This window comes from Trachypithecus francoisi, unplaced genomic scaffold (assembly GCF_009764315.1).
Source record: "Trachypithecus francoisi isolate TF-2019V2 unplaced genomic scaffold, Tfra_2.0 Lachesis_group0, whole genome shotgun sequence".
NCBI classification, from domain to species: domain Eukaryota; kingdom Metazoa; phylum Chordata; class Mammalia; order Primates; family Cercopithecidae; genus Trachypithecus; species Trachypithecus francoisi.
This window is the reverse complement of record NW_022681453.1, coordinates 144,546,313-144,569,399: the sequence shown is the minus strand read 5'-3', so window position 1 is coordinate 144,569,399 and position 23,087 is coordinate 144,546,313. Positions and strand designations below refer to the sequence as shown.

Below are 23,087 nucleotides of genomic sequence, written 5' to 3'. Positions count from 1 at the left end.
CAAACAACACAAATTTATTATCTGCAGTATCTGCAGTTCTAAAGAGCAAAAATCCAGAATCAGTTGCACTGGACTAAAATAAAGGTGTTGGCAGGCCCGTGTTCTTCTGGCAGCTCTAGGTGAGAATCTGTTTCATTGTCTTTTCCAGTTATTAGAGGCCTCGCACTCCTCAGTTTGTGTCCCTTCCTTCATGGTCAATGCCAGCAGTGTAGCGACTTCTCTCTTCTCTGATTCCTACTTCTATCTTTACATATTTTCTCTCTGAATCTAATACTGTTACCTCCCTCTATAAGGATTGTATGATTACCTTGGGATCCCCTGGAAAATCCAGGAACCCCCTCGACCCCCATTTTGAGATCCTTAATTTAATCACAACTGCAAAATGCATTTCCTTCCTTTCCTGTGTAACATATTCACAGGTCTCATGGATTAGGATATGGCCTTTTGTCGGGGCTATTATTTAGCCTACTACAGCCAGTATCTAAAATTTTCCCCTTGTACTAGGCAGACTCGCTAGAGAGTCTCCAGCTGGGAAGGTCAAGCTCTAACTGGCCACCAGCGTTCTGAGATCTGAGTGGGTTAAGACGACTTTATGGGAGGAGTGCCTCAGCATTCATCCTTCAGGATATACCACTTACTTAATTCTTCTGATTTTTGAGGTTGTATTCACATCTTTAATGAATCTAGTTTCCTCCAACTCAGAAGACCGTCTATTTTACCCTGTCCAGAGAATTTTCAGATGCCAGTCACTTCCCAGTGGCATGGAGAGGAGAAAGGATGCAGGGACTCACAGAATTCCTGTTTTAATGGTCTTCCTTCACTTCCAGGTCCAGAGGGCTCTGACACTATCAATTTGGGAGTCTCTGGAAAATTCTGAGGTATAAATCAGGTAGCCTTCAGCTTCACCCACTGACAGCTCAGGATTCTCATGTTTCTTGAGTTGGTTTGATCAGTTACCTGTCACCAATATGTTTTGTAGCTTCCAAAATTTTATTTCTTTTGACACCTCTCCTAATCTCCCCGTATTTGTGGTTTTATGTCTTAATAAAAAAAAACCTTTATTGTAAATTTAGTGTGATTTTAGGCAGGAGTGAAATGTGTGTGTGTGTGCGTGTGTGTGTGTGTTTTCATCTTAACCCAGATAAAGCATTTTATCTGAATTGGTTAAGTTCCTTGGACTGACTAGGTATGGTGTGATCGCTGATCTCGGTAGCCAGGCACCATATCCAGTGCTCTTTCTAACATAAAAAGATTTCAGTGGCCAGGTTTGTGTATCTTGCCCTGCCTGTCCAGCTGCACACACTCAAACTTGACTCCTTAACTTAGATCTCGGTTCTTCTAGAACTGGAATCTTGTCCTTAATTTTCAGCTTCATCTCACAAAGCAGGAAGCAGAGCTAGCAGGATTCTTTCTGAATACAAATAGTTATGGTTTTCACAACAGTAACCTTGGATTGCCCCTATTCCTTATAGCTTTCCAAAGGGATGGAAATGTATAGGTCAGAGGCAGGGGTTTTAGGAATCTGAATATGATGTCTGCTAAGCTCACAGTCTCCAAGTATGTGACAAAAGGTGAGGCAGTGCTGGCCTCTTGTGCACTTCGTCTAGCCTAACGATGCCTATCTACCTTCACCTTCTTTCTCTCCTAAAATGGCTGACCCTTTGCTGTCTCTATGACCCTATGACCTTTCTCCATCCTCTTCCCGTTCTGTTGTTTTTGTGGCATTTCCATGTCCCCACCATCCCAAATCTGCTCCAACTGCACCTGGGTTCTGATTTAAGTCATCCAGGCACTAAGAACTTTACATGTTTGAACTCAATTAATCTTCACAACAACCCTATTATTATTCCTGTTTTACAGACTCAGAAACTGATGCTCACAGAAGTTAAGTAAACTTGACCAAAGTCGCACACCTAATAAGGCAGAGCCCAGATTCAAACCCAAGCAACTTGACTCCAAAGTACATCTTTATTCCACTGTGCTATAGGCCACTTATAAATCATATCTATGTGCCATATACTGTTTTCTGATATGTATATCAATAAAAGTATAAAATTACTCTATATATTCATTTAATCCTCACAGCAACCCTAAATCAAGCAAAGAACCAAACAGAATATTGAAGACCTGAACCAAATTAACGACTTGACCTAATATTAGTACACATATAGAATTTTGACCTCCATATTTGGAGAAAACACATAATTTTACAGCACATAGAACATTTACAAAAAGTAATCATAAAATAAATCTTAAAAACTTTCAAATTATCGGAATCATACAGACCACTTTCTATGATCACAATACAATTAAGTTCAAAATCATAAAAACATAACATAAACTCATATACTTGGAAAGTTTTTTTTGTTTGTTTGTTTCTTTTTTTTTTTTTTTGAGATGGAGTCTCACACTGTTGCCTGGGCTGGAGTACAGTGGCACAATCTTGGCTCACTGCAACCTCCGCCTCCCAGGTTCAAGCGATTCTCCGCCTCAGCCTCCCAGGTAGCTGGGATTACAGGCACCCACTACCAAACCTGGCTAATTTTTTTGTATTTTTAGTAGAGACAGGGTTTCACTATGTTGGCCAGGCTGGTCTCGAACTCCTGACCTTATGATCCACCCTCCTCGGCCTCCCAAAGCCCTGGGATTACAAGCATGAGCCACTGCACCCAGGCATATACTTGGAAATTTTGAAGCACATTAAAAATCTCACGGAACAAAAAATAAATCGTAAAGAAAACTAGAAAATATTTGTAACTAAACAAGGAAAATGCAACATTTTAAAGCTTGTGAGATTCAGCCAAAACGGTAATTAAAGAAAAATGTCTAGTCTTAAATGCTTGTTTTAAGAAAAAGAAAGTTAGAAAATCAATAAGCTAGGTATTCAATTTAAGAAGTTAGGAAAATAACAATGAGACAGAAGCAAGGAGAATAGTAGATAAATAATAAGTGCAGAAATGCATAAAACATAAATCATTCTCAATTAGGATTAGCTGGTAATACTCTCTTTCAGAATTAGGAAGTAGAAAGATTATTTCTGGAAAGGGTAAGAGAAGGCCAGTCACACACATACCTATATATATTTTCTATTTTAACTCCTTAAATGAATTTTACAGAAAGAATTAGAGGACCATTGCTTTTTAAATGACATTTATTTTTTCTAATAACATAACACATTTTCAAAGGGAAATTTGAAAATACTGAACAATGTAAAGAAAAGAGATATAACTAACTCATAGTCCTATCATCAGGAGATAATTATTAAGTATTAACTTGTATATACTTATGCTTTCTTTTTTCAGCCTATAGCATCTGGTATCCCATCCAAAGTAATAACCTGGCCCAACCCTGCTTAAGCTTCCAATATTAGGCATTTTCAGGGTGTTATGACCACAGATGATGTAACTATTAACTTTTAAATATTTTTCTGGTCTTTACATATCTGAAGGTTTATGCATGTCTACATGTAATTATATGGTCACTTAATTAAAAATTTGGCCTCAAACTGTATACATGCATTTGGTTTTTGAGTTTTTTTCCTTTTTCCTTTGAATTCACAAGGATATAAAACACACATATTCAGCTTTTTTTGTGTTCAGCTTTTCTTGTGTTCAGCTTTTTTTGTATTCAGCTTTTTTTACTTAAAATTGCATGATTAGCATATACTCTTCAAATATAGAATATTTGGTGGCTGTGTTAAAATTTAATTTTCCGGATAGAGATATCATGCTGCATTTGGCTGTACCCCTGATGTGTCCAATGCTGTGTTGGAGTCATTCAGCAAACATCTATTCATAGTCCATTCAATGTATGGTGCCATGCTGAATCTAAACAACAGATAGACAGTCTGAAAGTATCTGACAAACCGATGAGGTGGACCTTCCAGAAGTCTGTTTACAAGAGGGCTGAGGAGACTCTGGGAGAATCTTTAACAAGATGGTCCTGGATATGACTAGCTTATGGACTTGATAGAGAAATCCTGGGTTGTCAGAGACGAGAGGTCACTCTGAGTACAACATGGTGTCTGTAGCGTGGGTTTGTCTCCTGGCCCAAGTCCTTCGGATCTCATGTTTAAGTTCTTTGGAAAGTAGAGTGTTATTGAATGAAGCTCCTTAAAACTCTGGAGCCTAAGCATCTTTGTCTTAGCATCCCTCCAACCCAACATCTAGAAAAGGGAGACTTTGGTTGGGTCATTTTGGTTGCAATAGGCAGAGCTGCACTGATTTAGTGGTGGGGTTTACTGAAATGATCAGCACAGTGACAAAGAAGAAAGACTATCTAGGAATCCAAGAACAGAAACCAGGCCTAGTGTACACTGTCACTGTGGGCAAAGGCAGTTTTAGGAACTTTTGGAGCAGAAGTTCACATATCTTCCTTTTAATATGATACCGTTATTAACATGAACCAGATACTCTCTCTAAATATTGGCTTCCTTCTTCATCCTTTAACCACTTTTTGATGGTAATACTCCAGTTGCTTCATTCTTGGCTTCCTAGTTCAAATTCTCATGCTTGAATAACCACCAGTCTTGCTTGGATAGTCTTTTACTCCAGCCTAAGTCAGAGGCCATTAGCAAGACAATAGGCTGCCCAAGACTCTGGGGCTTGCCCCAGTTCAGTCAGCTGGGCCCAGAGTATGAAGGTCATGTGGTATATAACATGGCTTGCTTTCAAGATGCTTGTTTCAGCAAAAGCTGTAAACAGGGCTTAAAGGGGGCTGTTGGCACAGCAGGCATCAAGGAGAAAGATATTCTCTTCCGTATCCCCCCAGCCTACTCCCTGGCTTTGGCACAGAGCAGGTGTTGACAAACCATTGTTGACAGTGTCCATGGAGGAGACAAATGGGGAAATAGCAGAAGTGTTGAGGCCCAGTGCACCTGTGATGGAAGCAGTGTTCAGCAGGGTAACTACAGGAAGCAGAAAACTTGGTATGAGCATTCAACACTGAGTGCCTACCGGCTCTACTGTGTACTGGGTCCTATGGATGGTGGGAAAATATAAGATGTGACTACTGTCCCTGAGGAAATCATGGCATGTATAGGTGGAAAATTTGTAAGTGTTCTACTTTTTAATTACTTTAAAAATAAATATAGGTACTGGTACCTCCCCCTGACACAGGTATTGACTGGTCAGTGGTCATTTTCTCTTGCCCATTGAGCATGTTCCCTAGCTGCTCGCTTATTTTAAGGCTACCTCTTCTAGTCCATCACACTCACCATCAGGAGTCAGAAAGGAAGAGCAAGAGTTTAGATTGTATAAGTTTATATAAAACTCTTTTTGGCTTATCTATATCACTACTTTCCTCATTGAATGTTGAATGGAAGTGTCATTTCATGATGTTTGCAAATAATGTTGAGGAATGTGGAAAGAGTATATGCCTTAAAGTTTGGAAAAATAAAAAAAAATTAATAGTGGAAATATGAGTTTAGAAAATATTTATAGTAAAACATTCAGTAAAGAAATCTTGGAAAATATAGAAAAGTGGGAAGAAGGGCCGGCCATCAATGACCCAAACCAAGCATAATTGGCATTTTGTTATATTTCCTTTTAGATTGAGCTTTCATCCTAAATTTTGATTATTAGTGTTTCATTTGCTTTAAATAGTTATACTGTAAACATGAATTTGTGACCTGCTTTTTGATTTAGCATTCATAATTTTAAAAACATCATTTGTAATGACTATAATTTTACAACCATTTAGTACTCTTTATTTTTTATTTAATTTATTTTTTTAATATCAGAAAGCATTTACAGTATGTACCACTCTTTACTTAATCCTTCCTCTGAATTTAGAGTCTTGAGGTGTTTCTAATTTTCCAGAATATTAAATAATGCTGCAATATACATATTTGCATAAAGTTTTCTCTCATATTCTTATTTACTTCCCTAGTATAGATTCTTGGAAATGGATTTGTTTGGTCAAAGGGCAGAAATAATCTGAAGTTCCTGATGCATATTACTTAAAAAACATTCTAAATGAAAGAGTGGCATACTTGCATGTGCAGTGAGGACTGCAAATTTTACAAATAAACACCAAATGGAGAAAGCACCATCATTTCAATATTGTCCTTAAGTCTACACAGTTGATATAATACTTAGATAGATGGCCATGTCTTGATAATGGAAAACATTTTTGTTCTTATTCAAATGATTCCAGGCTATAGGAAAAAAGGAAAAACAAAGTGATTAAAGTTATAAACTTGGCTTGATTAGTAATCCATAATCCAGGTAGCAACATAAACTTACATTTCATATTCAAAATATGATAGAACAGAAACACATCTCTTAGAAATTTGTAGGAAAAGTATTACACATTCTATGTTACTAAACAAAATACAAGATATCTCATTCATAAATTTTCTTCTCACTGGACTTGTTGATAGCAGTTTCAACCATAACTAAATTAACATTAGTATTTTAGCAGATGAAGTAGAAGTAATTTCAAGAGGATACATACATATTTCCCTTCTTCTTCAAAAGCACTCACTATGCACTCAAGATAAAGGTTTGTTAGTTGAATGTAGCAGCATTCAGAAGAGAAGTTATTTCAATGAGATAAGGTTAGGAGCCTTTGCTTATCTTATGAACAGGGAAATTCTTGATAAATGGTAAAATTTCTTCATGCTTTGAGTTATCTCTATGTAGAATACTAAAACATTGCTCATTCAAAACACTTATGAAGCCTTACCATACAACAAGAAATGCAGATTTTACAATTACTGAGTTGATTCAACCCTTATACATAAGCCAAGACACATTGGGATATCAGAAAAAAATGAGATATTAGAGCTTGAATAAAGATGAGGGCAAAGGAAATGGGGGGAAAGTGATGGAATTCTAGAGTCTTTTCAAAAAGCTTCATTGAATCCTGGGAAGTGGGGATAATATGGAGGAGCTACAGGTGCCCATGAGAATCTGTTACCTGGATGATCACTGAATAGCTTCCACACAGTATCCTGGATAATTGCATGGCTACTCTGATGAGGCAGATGATCACTTGAAGCCCACTGAGGGTTATGAGAATGGAAAATAAAATGATATTCCACTCCACAATATGTGCAGGTTCCAGGCACTGAATCCATATGCTGGAATCTGTAAGGAAACTGAGAGAGACCCATGGCCAAATCTACATACTGGGTCCAAGGAAGAAAGCTACAGGTATTTGTATGTTTGAGAAATTACTGTGTGACTAAAATATATAGTTTTATATAAATATATAAAATTACTGTGTGACTAAAATATATTAATTCATATTAGATATGAATTAATATATTTTAAAAACCATTCAGATACACATATTGGACACATCATATGCATAGCACTGAGCTAGATACATAGTTTATTATAAATGTTGTGCTTGCCTTACCAGCCCCATGGCCTCTCCGTTTTTCTTTCTCTCTCTTCCATTTCTTTCCTACTTCCTTCTTTTTTACTCTTTCTGCCCCTTTATTTATCTCCTACCTTCTAATGCTCCAGGAAACAGGGACACTCTGAGAATTGCTTTAATTGTTAATGGCTCTTATCTCCAATGGGAAAGAACACTGAATATGAAATCAGAATTCCTGGATCTGTAGGATGTTGAGCAAAGAACTTTACCCTTCTGGCCTACAGACTCTTATCTTGATAATGGGGTTAAATATCTAACCCCAGAGTAATTATGAATATTTCGTAAGAGTGTGTATACAAGTGGTTTGGAACCTGTAAAGTACAACACGGATGTGGTTTTCTGTTAAATTTCCCTAGACCTATCTCATATCCCCATTTGCCCCATCTCCATCTCAGCCGCCAGGGAAATCAGTCCCTCCAGATCCCTCCTCTAGACTGTTCCTAGTACATGCTCTGCACAGATCATCTAGCAATTTAAAACAAGATGACTTGCAGTGTTGCAGGAAGTCAGGGACCCCAAATGGAGAGACTGGCTGGACCTGTGCCAGACAAACATAAATTATGAAGATTTCATGGACATTTATCAGTTCCCAAATAATTCTTTTATAATTTCTTACACCTGTCTTTACTCTAATCTCTTAATCCTGCTATCTTCGTAAGCTGAGGATGTACATCACCTCAGGACCACTGTGATAATTGTGTTAACTGTACAAATTGATTGTAAAACATGTGTGTTTGAACAATATGAAATCAGTGCACCTTGAAAAAGAACAGAATAACAGTGATTTTTAGGGAACAAGGAAAGACAACCATAAGGTCTGACTGCCTGCATGGTCAGGCAAAAAGAGCCATATTTTTCTTCTTGCAGAGAACCTATAAACAGACATGCAAGCAGGAAAGATATCACTAAATTCTTTTCCTAGCAAGAAATATTAATATTAATACCCTGGGAAATGAATGCATTCCTTGGGGGATGTCTAAAAATGGCCACTCTGGGAATGTCTGTCTTATGTGGTTGAGATAAAGACTGAGATACGCCCTGGTCTCCTGCAGTACCCTCAGGCTTACTAGGGTTGGGAAACTCTGCCCTGGTAAATTTGTGGTCAGACCAGTTCTCTGCTCTCAAACCCTATTTTCTGTTGTTTAAGATGTTTATCAAGACAATACATGCACTACTGACCATCAACTCTTATCAGTAGTTCTGCTTTCGCCCTTTGCCTTGTGATCTTTGTTAGACCCTTATTAGTAGTTCTGCTTTTTACCCTTTGAAGCATGTGATCTTTGTACCTACTCCCTGTTCTTACACACCCTCCCCTTTTGAAACCCTTAATAAAAATTTGCTGATCTGAGACTCAGGTGGGCATCACGGTCCTACCAATATGTGATGTCACTCCCGGTAGCCCAGCTGTAAAATTCCTCTCTTTGTACTCTTTCTCTTTATTTCTCAGCCAGTCGACACATGGAAAATAGAAAGAACCTATTTTGAAATATTGGGGCGGGTTCCCCCAGCATCTGGTGCACCAACATGGTTTTCTTTTTCCTAAGTGCATATGGGAACCCAATTCCCTTTGGTAGGTGCATAGAAATGTTCATTGGTCCAGTTCACAGAAATGCTTGCTCGGCTCCCTGATGATTGGTGAGTGTGATGGACTAGAAGAGGTAGCCTTAAAATAAGTGAGCAGCTAGGGAACATGCTCAATGGGCAAGAGAAAATGACCACTGACCAGTCAATACCTGTGTCAGGGGGAGGTACCAGTACCTATGTTTATTGTCCAGGGTAACTATGGGTCATGTGGAGTCTAAATATTATGCTTATCTCTGCTATATTAAAATCCTTTTAAAATAGGGAGGAGTTCGGGTACCCATGGAAAATATGGTCACCCTATTTGGAATGGTGGAAGAACACTGTCCTTGGTTTCCTGAAAAGGGAACATTAGATGTGGAACTATGGGACTGTGTTGGTGCAAAATTCCAGGAACTGGTCCCGACAGGGAATTATGTTCCCATCACTGTTTGGGGTGATTGGGCCTTGGTACATGCCATCCTAATGACATACCAATCCTGTGACCCCCTGAAGTTACCACAGTTTTCTGAATCTGGTGACCATCTACCTCTTCCTCAGCTTTCCTTTCCCACTCAGCCTTCATTATTTGCTCAGCCTCTCCCTTCACCTACTTCTCCCCCACCTGACAATATTGAAGATTCAATATCTAACTCCACTGACTTTGGCTTAACGTCATCCCCTGATGATCTTATTTCTTTTCACGAAGAGCTGGTACTTGTAGCCCCCGAAGGCCCAACTCGGACAGCCGGGGACCATATCTATGCTAACTCTTCCCTCTTCAAACCTTTGCAGCCTTTGCCTCTGGAGCCATCTAATGGCTCTAGGACCAAACTACAATTTACCTGTAATTCTGCAGGCCCTCCCCTGTCCACCACAGTCCCTCACCCTCCTGTCATTTCAGTCCCTCAACTGGTTACTTTGCCATCCACTCAACCTGCTTCTCTGTACCCTTCTCACACCTGGACGCCCCTGCCACTTTGGTTGCACAGGATTGGGACAATAATCACCAGTATGCTTCTGCCTTTTCTGCTCCCCCAATGCCCTTTTCTCATGTTCTCATACTGGTCTGACCTCCTCAACCTTAGTTTCCCTCACCTACACATATTCTCATGTGCCTGTTCTTGAAACTTCCATGCAATGCTTATTACGCCAGAACAAAGAAACAAGTGGATTAGAGGCATGGGCTTATCTGGTCGTGCTCGAACCTCCCAATGCTCAAGGGGTACAAGTGCATCGATATGTGCAGCTCAATCCTACCTTTTTAAAAGAATTCAAAGATGCTTGTACTCAGTATGGTCCTACTTCTCCATATGTTAAAATGGTATTACAGACTCTTTCTACTGAGGTCATTTTGCTTCCTTTAGACTGGGACCTTTTGGCAAAAGCTGTTCTAACTCCATCTCAGCATTTACAATTCCATACCTGGTGATCAGAGGAGGCCCATCTGCAGGCTCAGCTAAATCGGGCTGATGGCATTCCAATTACTCAGGTTCAGCTCACAGGCTCCTATAATTACTTTGACACTACCAGCCAATTAGGCTTTGATGCTCTTACCACAGAACAAGCAATAAAACTGTGTATGAGAGCTTGGGATAAGTTATGCACCCCAGGCTAAGCTCTTGTTTCTTTTACTACTGTTAAACAGAGTCACAATGAATTATATCCTGATTTTTGGCTACATTACAAGATGCTGTTGAAAAATCTGTCTCTGATGAGCATGCTCAAGGTATTCTCCTTTGTATGTTAGCTTTTGAGAATGCGAACCATGAGTGTAAAGTGGCCATGCGTTTCATTCAACGACAAAATTTACCTCAATTACATTTGCCATGATTTATTTTAAACTTTCTAAATGTTCCTAAAGACAATACTCTGACTGCAGCCGAATGCCATTACACAGGCAAAAAATTCTCCCTAAATGAAGGCAAGCCAGTATTATGGAAAAACTCCCAGACCAGTACCTGGGAACCTGGAATAATTATAATGTGGAGAAGAGGGTATGCTTGTGTTTCACCAGGAGATCATCAATCCCCTGTCTGGGTGCCCACTAGAAGACTTAAACTTCGTGTGAATACTAACAATGAAAATCACAGGGAAAAGATGTCCACATCAGAGACTACCCTCATACCTGGTGAGATCTGTGCCGACTCCAAAAACTGGCACACCAAGTCAAAATGGGTCTGGCTCAATCCTCTCTAATTGCAATGGAGACCCCTCTAACTAATTCCACTTCTCCTAATTCCCTTTCTTTTTCTCCTTATGAATCTAAAAATCTCACCATTTCTATTAGCCTGAAAATAATATCCCCCTGTTCTCTTCCTCATTCAGCACTGGATCTCACTTAAGATAGGTTTTAATTAATAATTCTCCTCTTTATACTTTCTGTCTCACCAGTTTCCCCTCATACTGATTTACCTGCTACACAAAATTATTCTTATTGGGCTTATGTGCCTTTTCCTCCACTTATTCGACCTCTCACCTGCATGGATGCTCCTGCGGAAATCTATACCAATGATAGTATGTGGATGCCTGGAGCTACAGATGACTGTTGCCCAATTCAACCAACAGAGGAAGGCACTGCATTTAATGTTACTATGGGTTATAAATACCCTCCTCTGTGCCTCGGACATGCATCTGGTTGTATCTATCTAGAAACTCAAGTCTGGGCTGCTTTTCTTCTGGAGTGATTAGCCACAAGAGAATAGGGACATTTGGTCTCTGGCCTCTCTTTTCCTCCCTTAAGACAAATGTGAAGGGGAGTAATAGGAGATACCCCATACTTTCAAAATAAACCTGTAGGAAAACTATGTCCAAAAAATTTTGAGGGCCCATCTAAAACTTTAATTTGAGAAGATTGTGTTAACTCACATGCAGTAGTATTAAAAAATGACTCATATGGCTTAGTAATAGACTGGGCACCAAAAGGCTATTTAAGAAACAATTGCTCATCTGGCAGAAGGGAATGCCTGGAGGCTACTTAGTTTATTTCTTATTGGGAGGACAAGAATCATCATCCTACTTTGCATAGAAGGTTCAGCTCATTCTTTCTCTTAAAATGGGAAGATAAGGGCATAACAACCCTGAGGCCTCGTATGATATTCCCCATTCTGAGCCCAGAACACCCAGAACTTTGGAAATTGGCTAATGCCATGTACGAACTGCAAGTATGGGAAGGGGAAATTTTCTGTCTGTTGTCACCACTACTGACCCTAGCATCTGTGATTCGGAACCCTATGATAAATCCCCTTTGAACCCTTTTCCTCTTTTTGATGCTGATCCTCCTTTATGGGACTCTGATTGGCATTATGATAATTCTTCTTGACCCAGGTATGCCCCTCTACCTCTTCGGCATCCCTGGGCACCTTGGATTGCTTCTTTATGGCAGAGAACATCAGGCGTTGCCACTGCTGCTCCTCTCCCTCTGTATCAACGTAGATTCAAACATTCTGCTTTGTTTACCTCCAGTCTCACTATTCCTATATAGAGCTGTGTTAAGCCTCCTTCCATGCTATCAGTGGGAAATATTAAAATTTGGATGAACAATCAAACTGTCCAATGCATTAACTGTCATTTATATGCTTGTATTAACTCCCGTTTTGACTCCAGGAAAAGTGTAATGTTGGTTCGAGCTCGAGAAGGAATCTGGATACAGGTAACTTTACCCAGACGCTGGGAATCTTCCCCCTCAGTACATTTAATTAATGAAGCATTACAACAAATTCTCAAAAGAGCTAAGAGATTTGTTTTCACTTTAATCGCTGTGATCATGGGCCTAATTACAGTCACTGCACTGGCCACCACTGCCGGACTGGCATTACACCAATCTATTCAAACAGCTCATTTTGTTAATGATTGGCAAGCCAATTCCACCCAAATGTGGAATTCTCAACAGAGCATTGATCAGAAATTAGCTAATCAAATTAATGGTTTAAGACAATCTGTTATTTGGCTTGGAGATTGGCTAATGAGTCTCGAACATCGCATGTCCAAATGCAGAATGATTGGAATACTTCTGATTTCTGTATCACACCATATTCCTACAATGAGACTGACCATTCATAGGAAATGGTCAAAGGACACCTTCTGGGTAGGGAAGATAATTTATCCTTGGACATAACTAAATTAAAGAAACAAAGTTTTGAAGGCTCTCCGGCTCATTTATCCATTGTGTCTGGAGCTGAGGCATTAGATCAGGTGGCAGAAAGTATTTCTGCACTAAACCCCACTACTTGCATTAAGTCTACTGGGGGCTCCACTGTAGTAAATTTTGGAATTATGCTTCTCTGTTTAATTGGCTTGCTTTTAGTGTGCCAGAGCAGTCAAAGAATCCTGCATCAAAACTGAGAGAATGAACAAGCCTTCATCGCTATGGCACATTTATATAAAAAGAAAGGGAGAGATGTTGTGGGAAGTCAGGGACCCTAAATGGAGGGACTGGCTGGACCTGTGGCAGGCAAACATAAATTGTGAAGATTTCATGGACATTTATCAGTTCCCAAATAATTCTTTTATAATTTCTTACACCTGTCTTTACTCTAATCTCTTAATCCTGCTATCTTCGTAAGCTGAGGATGTACATCACCTCAGGACCACTGTGATAATTGTGTTAACTGTACAAATTGATTGTAAAACATGTGTACTTGAACAATATGAAATCAGTGCACCATGAAAAATAACAGAATAACAGTGATTTTTAGGGAACAAGGAAAGACAACCATAAGGTCTGACTGCCTGCATGGTCAGGCAAAAAGAGCCATATTTTTCTTCTTGCAGAGAACCTATAAACAGACATGCAAGTAGGAGAGATATCACTAAATTCTTTTCCTAGCAAGAAATATTAATATTAATACCCTGGGAAATGAATGCATTCCTTGGGGGACGCCTATAAATGGCCACTCTGGGAATGTCTGTCTTACATGGTTGAGATAAAGACTGAGATACGCCCTAGTCTCCTGCAATATCCTCAGGCTTACTAGGGTTGGGAAACTCTGCCTTGGTAAATTTGTGGTCAGACCAGTTCTCTGCTCTCAAACCCTATTTTCTGTTGTTTAAGATGTTTATCAAGGTAATATATGCTCTGCTGACCATCAACTCTTATCTCCTAGCAAGGAATATTAATATTAATACCCTGGGAAAGGAATGCATTCCTGGGGGGAGGTCTGTAAACAGCCACTCTGGGAATGTCTGTCTTATGTGGTTGAGATAAAGCCTGAGATACGCCCTGGTCTCCTGCAGTACCCTCAGGCTTACTAGGATTGGGAAACTCTGCCCTGGTAAATTTGTGGTCAGACCAGTTCTCTGCTCTCAAACCCTGTTTTCTGTTGTTTAAGATGTTTATCAAGACAATACATGCACTGCTGAACATCAACTCTTATCAGTAGTTCTGCTTTTGCCCTTTGCCTTGTGATCTTTGTTAGACCCTTATTAGTAGTTCTGCTTTTTACCCTTTGAAGCATGTGATCTTTGTACTTACTCCCTGTTCTTACACACCCTCCCCTTTTGAAACCCTTAATAAAAATTTGCTGATCTGAGACTCAGGTGGGCATCACGGTCCTACCAATATGTGATGTCACTCCTGGCAGTCCAGCTGTAAAATTCCTCTCTTTGTACTCTTTCCCTTTATTTCTCAGCCAGCCAACACTTATGGAAAATAGAAAGAACCTACACTGAAATATTGGCAGGAGTTCCCCCGATATTGCAAGGCTCTTGTTTTTTTCCCAGACTATGATACTGTTTAATCCTTCTTGTAAGCTGCAGAGGGACATAAGTGCCCTGGCAGGGTTGGGGAGGAACATAGAAGCTTGCCCTGACACCCACTCCTTCCACTACCTCCACATGCAGCTCTATGGCAGCATTTACTTCATTCATTGTAATTCTATCTGTATCTATATATCTATTTGTGGCTGCATCTGTATCTGCATCTATTTCTATTTCCTTAGCAGGCTGTGTACTCTGAGAGCACTAACTATGTTTTGTTCACTCTGAATTGCCAGGTCTAAGCTCTAAGGTCATGCTTGACAAATTGTAAAGATGAGTAAGTATTTGTTGGATGAAAACGAACTCAGGGCCGGGCACGGTGGCTCAAGCCTGTAATCCCAGCACTTTGGGAGGCCGAGAAGGGCGGATCATGAGGTCAGGAGATCGAGACCATCCTGGCTAACACGGTGAAACCCCGTCTCTACTAAAAAATACAAAAAAACTAGCTGGGCGACGTGGTGGGCGCCTGTAGTCTCAGCTACCCAGGAGGCTGAGGCAGGAGAATGGCATGAACCCGGGAGGCGGAGCTTGCAGTGAGCTGAGATCCCGCCACTGCACTCCAGCCCGGGTGACAGAGCGAGACTCCATCTCAAAAAAAAAAAAAAACTAACTCAGGATCCTCACCAGCCACCATGGCAGTGACTAAACCTGCCGGCTACCTGGCAGGTGGGGAATATCATGTGGCATAAAGGAATATACAGGAAAATAATGTTAATAATAAAACCTGAAAATTTATCACATCACATTTGTTCATTACTTCCATTTAATTCTAAATTCTATGAGGCAGAAGTGATTATTGTTCCCAACTTACAGAGGCTCAGAGATAGCCAGATACTTGTCTAAGTCATGTAGCTTATAAGTAGGAGGGAGGGACTTGAATCTTGATCTATAACCACCAAAGACCTGTACTCCAATGGCAATGTTCATTCACCTTAAGGTTTCCATCTCAGTAGAATGTTCTGTCAGGTCTGTGTGAGTTTCCGGAGGGAAAGGACTCTGTGTGATTTACCTCTGATTCTCCAGTACTTAGTGCAAGGCTTGGACCTAGTCAGTGCTCAATGAATATTTGCTGAATAAATGCACTAATGAATAATTGATATGCACAATTCAATATTAACACCTGCTCCACACTGTATTTGTCAGGCTTTGGAAACTTCTTGAGGGGACCAGAGACTTAGCTTCTCTGTGTTGCCACCTATCAATGTTTCACCTTGAAACATTTTTATATAGATGGAAACAGGTGAAAACGAGCCTCCGGGGCAGCTTAAGGGAGTAATGGAGGGGCATACAGGCAGCCTAGAGAGTCATGACTTAAAAGGGGAAGTTTTGGTTTTGAGGTAGGGAAAAGTTCAGGGGCTGATGGCATTAAAAAGGGGTCTCTTGCGCCTAGTGGGAATTTCTACATTAGGGTCTTCTTTACTGAGCCCTGCCAATCCCCCAGGAGTGTCTCTTCCAATTCCTCAGGAAAGCCTGAGGTTATTGTCTAGGTTTTCCTGACCTGAGGGAGATTCATGTTTGCTAAGAAAGGTCGTGGTATGTAGCACCTTGTAAAAATCTTCAGAATGAAGGCAGGTACAGGCACAGAAGCAACTCTGCCATGCAGGCCTAGATGCACATGTAAGACCTCAGATGGACACGGGCCTTGAACAATAAAGCCAATCATGGAGAGTTGAGAAGAAAATATAACTTCCCCCAGTGAATGGTACAGACATTCCCTTATTTTACTCCATTAGAATTCTGAGCACAGGATAAAAACAAGGAGAGATTCAATGGACTTCTTCTGTATTTCTTTCTGGGCCCTGCTACCTCCTCATCTGCATCTGGTGCTGGGAACCCAATAAGCCCAGCACAAGGCTAGTGTGAGGCATTCTGAGATCTGGGTTTGGGTTGTGAGACTCCTGACTGAATTACTAGCCTTCTGAGCAAGACCACCTCTTTAGACACTTCTCCAGTAAAAACTGCATAAGCTCTGGGTCATTTCACAAACTCCTGCACCTAATCATGTCCCTGGATTGCAGACTGCACTTTCCTGCTCACCCTGCCTTGTTCTATCTCTTTATCATCCCTCCTACTATAGCCCTGAGTGGCACCATCCAAGAGCACCATGGTTTCTCTCCTTCCCAAGCCCTTTCACAGTTGTAACAGGCCATATGTCCAACCTGGCCATAAAACAAAACTGAGTTCCTGGATCCACCCAGGCCATAAGCTCCAGCTGTTATCAGACCAGACCATAGTAACTACACGACTTTAATCTGAGGTAGGGAGAAACACACCTTTCATTTGGATGGCTCCATGACAGCCTCAAGACATTGAATGAAAAGCGCATTAAAAGACTGAAGAAAAAAATCTAAACAAATATCTGTGCAAGAATAAATTGGTCTGGATGCTAGTAAACTAACAGGAAAATTCTGCACTAAAACAGCCACATGGAACCCCAAAGTGATCATGGAAAATGAGCACGAGCATGAGCATGAGGCCAGGTATTTCTGATTTTCTGACCTCCTTGGTTTGGGGAATTATTCCTTACCGTCCAGCAGTGCCTTCAAAAGCATACTCCCAGCCATCAAGGGTGCGGCAATATGGCCCCTGGATAAGACCCAAGGCAGAGATGACCAGGCAGTATCCAGAAAAAGCAATTCCAAGGGAAGAAAAGATAATCGACAGCAGTGTCTAAATTAAAACATAGAAGCAGGTTAGTAGCATAGAATGCAATGAAAAGGGAATATTGTGGATAAATTATCAGATAACTACATTCCCCTATTCATCCAAACTCATGCAGTCTATACAATACTAAATGCCCACATACAAATAAAAAAAAAGTAACCAAAACCTATTTGATCTTAAAAATAAGTTTTTAAATAACGTTTTGTTTGGCATCACATAGAGGTAACTAGGTAATTTACTAAATTTATTCTTTCCTTCTGGAATTTTGATATCAAAATAATGATCACCTCTTATGAAAATGCACTGAAGGACGTGATCAATCAACCCATAACTATCTATTGAAGACCTGTTATTTTCTAGGTAGAGTGGGTTCTCTATGCAAGTGTGAATAATGATGAAGAGGAGGAAGAGGATAAGGAGAACGGTAGAAATGCAGGAGCACTGGCTTAGAAAATTTGGTTGTATTATTCTTCCTGATACTATTTTAATTATTTTTAAAGTGCCAACTTAAAAAATGCACATCACATACACCCAACAACATGGATGAATCTAAAAATTATTATCCTGGATAAAAAAAAAAACAGATAAAAAAAGACAAATACTGTGTGATTCCACATATATAAAATACAAACTAATCTATAATGACAAAAAGTAAATCAACGGTTAATCTTTTTGGTTTGGCAGAAATATTTTGTTATCTTGACTGCAATGGTGGTTTCATGGGTATAGTCAACTGTTAAAACTCATGATATTGCATACTTTTAATGGATGCCATTTATTATATGTAATTTAGCCCTCAATAAAGTTTATAAAGAAAAAATAGACTAATAGAAACTCAGTTAAGAAAAAGTAAGATTTCCTAATTTTAGGTATCTTTAAATGTTGATTTTCTGAAAGCACATCAGTAGAACAAAGATGGAGGAAAGACTAAGCAAAATGGAAGATGATCTTGGCAGTAAATTCTTGATCTCTGTACCGTACTCAACAGTAGTGAGGGTACAATACTGTCAATACTTTTGTGTTTCTGAGTGAGAGGAAAGAAAGCTGGAACCCACTCAACCATCCTCAAAAAACTATTGCTCTTGGCCGGGCGCGGTGGCTCAAGCCTGTAATCCCAGCACTTTGGGAGGCCGAGACGGGCGGATCACGAGGTCAGGAGATCGAGACCATACTGGCTAACACGGTGAAACCCCATCTCTACTAAAAAAAAATACAAAAACTAGCCGGGCGAAGTGGCGGGCGCCTGTAGTCCCAGCTACTCGGGAGGCTGAGGCAGGAGAATGGCGTGAACCCGGGAGGCGGAGCTTGCAGTGAGCTGAGATCCGGCCACTGCACTCCAGTCCGGGCGACAGAGCGAGACACCGCCTCAAAAAAAAAAAAAAAAAAAAAAAACTATTGCTCTTACCACATATTTTTTGCTGCAGTTTTCACTCTGACAACATTTATAGTTGTTATTATTCTCCAGTACCAGAAGAACTGTTGCTACTATAAGCATCTATAGGAGGGAAGACATAAAATGTTAGCAATGAAATGCTCATTTACATTTGTACTTCGAGGACAGTGACTTCAAGCACAGACTCTGGGATCAGGTAGATCTGGAGTTGAATCCAAGCTCTGCCAGTTTCTAGCTGTGTGAATTTGAAACACCTTCTCTATAAAATCATATCAAGAGGTTGTCATGAGGTAATATATGTGACATTTTGAGTATAGTGGTTGATTGATAGTAAGTGACTGATAAATGTTAGCTATCACTATCATGGTTCGCAACCATCAAAAGCTAACGATTAAGGCGAAGTAAATGGTATGGACATGAGAATACCACCCTGGGCAGCAAAACCTGCCTTTCTCAATGACTCAGTTGTGGAGAACCAAGGAAAATCATTCAGCAGGCTTGGTAGTTTGCCAACCTCTCTTCGTTTACTGTCCCCTGGGAATGCAGGTGAGAGGCTCAGTTAATCCGAAACCATATCTCTTTAAAGTGACTTCAATTTCCCCATGCATTCAAACCATCTCAGGTTTAAAATGTTTCAATGTGTTTTGTCTGTATCAAGCCAACAAAGTGGGAGAATCAATGCATCTTATTGCCTTTTTAAAATTTTATTTTAGGCAAAAGGCCAGAGCTCTGGAAAGAACACGTATTTCTTTACCATTATAATCTCTGGTTAGGCTAGATACAGACCATGAATTGCTTATGGGAAATTCTCCACCCAGTTTTTACTCTTACTGTTCAGGACTGAATCCTACAGCTGAGTTCACTGTTATTTTACTCTTTGTAGCCAATGTTTCTAGTTTCCAAATTTCTTCAGCTTTCATTAATTTTTTTGTTCATTTAGTTATTTACCTATATTCTTCTCCTTTTCTCCTGAAAGGATTTGATGTAGTTATAGTAATATATTTTAATAATTCCTGGAAAATGAAAAAAAATAGAGAACAGGTTTCTTTTCCCAGTTTTAATTTTTACATGGAATATAAGCAAAAGAGTCCTATATTCCCCTCCTTTCAACATCGTTAGTTATGACAGACTGAAAGAAATTCTGGTCTAATCTTAGTTATGTCTTGCAACTCTTCCATCTATTGCAATTGCATATTGAGGGAAACAATGATGAGACAAGGCCAAAGCATAGTAACCAGTTTCATTACAATATTGATAGAGATAATTAGACCTGGAGCCTATAGTCTTATTGCTCAGACATCAACTGTCGAAAGAGACACTGCCTTCTTTTTTTGTTTTAAAATCTAAGTGCAATATAGAGGAGTCAAGAATAATGGAGGTAAATTACACATAATTCCACCACCCTCGTGTGTCTTCTTGCATTTATTTCTGGTGTTTTCCCACATGTGTCTATTTGACACAGCTGCAATAGTAATTTACCCACAACGTTGTTGTGCCTTTTTTCACTTAACATGAAATAATGTGCATTTTCCATGTTGTTACATCTTCATAATTATAATTTTCACCACTGTATGAAGTGAATGTACCATAATTTATTTCACTACTCCTCTGTAAGATGCTTCTTCTAATTATTTACTATTATACCAATGCAGCCACAAACATCTGTGCACATAGCTCTTTCCTTATTTTGGATGATTTCCTCAGAATAAATGATGAGACATAGGATTACTGAGTCAAAGGACAGAAGCATTTTCATGGATCTTGATATATTACACCAAACTCTTCCCCAAAAGACTGACATTTATTTGTAGTGCAGCCAACATTAGTTATGTACTTATTTCATAGCAACTTCAATAGCATTGGATATTAATATTTTAAAGTTTATTAATTTAATGTGCAAAATGAATAAATGAAAATTGCTTTACAACATAGCTATTCAAATATTACAATTAAGCACCCCTAAAACATGTAGAAATAGATCATAATGAATTTTCTTCTACATTATTGGTGGTCTGATTAGCTTACAGTCCATAATGCACTATTACTGGGTATATACCCAAAGGATTATAAATCATGCTGCTATAAAGACACATGCACATGTATGTTTATTGCAGCACTATTCACAATAGCAAAGACTTGGAATCAACCCAAATGTTCATCAGTGACAGACTGGATTAAGAAAATGTGGCACATATACACCATGGAATGCTATGCAGCCACAAAAAAGGATGAATTTGTGTCTTTGTAGGGACATGGATGCAGCTGGAAACCATCATTCTCAGCAAACTATCCCAAAAACAGAAAACCAAACACCGCATATTCTCACTCATAGGTGGGAATTGAACAATGAAATCACCTAGACACAGGAAGGGGAACATCACTCACCAGGGCCTATTGTGGGGAGGGCCTGGGGGGAGGGATAGCATTAGGAGAAATACCTAATGTAAATGATGAGTTAATGGGTGCAGCACACCAACATGGTACATGTATACATATGTAACAAACCTGTACGTTGTGCACATGTACCCTAGAACTTAAAGTATAATAATAAAAAAAAATTAAAAAAAGAGAAATGACTTGACCAGGAAATTGTCTTTTCCTCTGAGTTGCCAACATGATTTACTATCAGTATTCTTATTTTTAAAGAACACAAAGTCATCAGGAAAATGTTCATGGATTCTTACCATTGATAATTCAATTTACTTTTCAAAAACTCCCTCCATTATTAGGGTCTCAATGTAGGATTATTTAATGATGACATAGCTCATTCTTTAATAATCATAATTACAACAGTCACTGACTATCTACTACATGTCAGTCTCTCTCCTGGGCACTTTATCTATATATATACATATTTTATCTTGAAATTTTAGGATTTTATCTTTCACATTAGAATGCTGAGGCTCAAAGATACTGAGTAACTTGCTAAAGGTCCATGGCACAAACAACAGAACTTAGACTGACATGCAGGTTTGTCTGAATATTCAAGTTGCTGCTTTTTTTTCATGCTGTCCTAAAGCCCATTCAAGCTAGAAAGACATGAGTGCAGACAGAAAATCCATTCTAGAAAACAGTAATGCCATTGAAGATGAAATAGCTTAAATTGATATGCAGTGTTCATGAGAACATGTTATTTTTACAGGCCAGTGTCCCACAGACTTTCATTAGGACTAATTTCCTGCATTACTGAAGCTGCATTGCTGAGCAGCTTATTGAAAACAGAGTTATGCCCCAAATCCTAGCAGATTACCTACCCCTTCATCCCCATCCCTCTTTCAAATCTTAACCCAAGATTAGCAGAATGATTTTTCCATTGTTCATTATTTTTACTAGGTACAAGGTAAGTCTCAATTACAACTCCCCCTTCTCTCCCAAGTCTCCAAAATCACACTTACCATGACGCCTGAGAAACAGATTCCTTCAAAATACCACACGTAGTTGGTGAGTTTATGGCTGGATGCATAGGAAGTTTGCCCATTCGGAAAATACAATAATATGTTCACGATTATACTCCAAAGTGCAAGCGGAATCAGCAGACAACTTAAGCAGCCTCCACACTTCCGAGACCCCATTTTGCCCTGCTTAGAACCTGTGGGAGATTTCAAGAGTATACAGCCACAGAAAGTCTAGTTTTCTTCTTCCTACCTGACCTTTTTTCTCTCTCTTTCTTTGTTTTTTGTTTTTTGAGATTACCTACCACTTTCAGGGTCAGAGCCCTTCACTTCATATTCATGAGGAGCCGGGGAATTGGAATATATCCGCAGCCGACAATCTCAGTGTGAAATAGTGGTTTACTGTTTGGAGAACAATAGACAATGATCAACAACTGAAGAGCTGAGCTGGTCTTCATCCTGTGCCAAAGGAATGCAGTGTTTTTCACTGCTTTTTAAAATAAGTCATTTTCCTCTGGATTAAAGCACTGAAGGCTTAACCCTGACCCTGTGTTAAGAAGGAAGTTGGGGTGGGGACTGGGATTGAATGTAGCAAATTTCATCCAACAGTGGAGAGAGGGTTAAAGAGAAAACTACCAATGAGGCTTATATTTAGAGCTTGATATGTTTGTTAAAATGTCCTGACTTTACCCTCTTTATGTATCTGTCTTTCACCTAGTTTGCTTTTGTGTGCTATTCACCAAGCTTTGTTCAAATTGCAAGGGATACAGAAAGGACTGAGAAAGGAACTGGTGGATGAGAAAAACAAAATATCTTGGTTAGATCAGTACAGCTTTCTTTCCAAGAGTTTGCATCTATTATCTCTACCTCTCTGAAAAATCATAACAGAAATAAACGCATATTTTCCCTACTATTAAGAAAACAAAGGTAGGGCT

General features: G+C 39.5%; 1 protein-coding gene across 2 annotated transcripts; it reads right to left on the bottom strand.

Annotated features, from left to right (window-relative positions):
* Positions 1 to 3,133: 3,133 nt before the first annotated feature.
* TM4SF18 (transmembrane 4 L six family member 18) lies at positions 3,134 to 22,701 on the bottom strand. 2 transcript variants are annotated; one of them, XM_033212350.1, is made up of 6 exons: positions 22,458 to 22,701; positions 22,156 to 22,349; positions 18,773 to 18,862; positions 17,231 to 17,373; positions 6,922 to 7,102; positions 3,134 to 6,157 (listed from the first exon to the last, which is right to left on the bottom strand). In XM_033212350.1, exons 2-6 carry the CDS (start codon positions 22,330 to 22,332, stop codon positions 6,143 to 6,145), a joined length of 606 nt encoding a protein of 201 aa, XP_033068241.1. In that variant the 5' UTR covers positions 22,333 to 22,349; positions 22,458 to 22,701; the 3' UTR covers positions 3,134 to 6,142. The 2 variants fall into 2 exon arrangements, with proteins under 2 accessions (XP_033068241.1, XP_033068242.1); XM_033212351.1 differs by lacking the exon at positions 22,458 to 22,701 and having other exon boundaries at positions 22,156 to 22,451.
* Between the last annotated feature and the right edge of the window lie 386 nt (positions 22,702 to 23,087).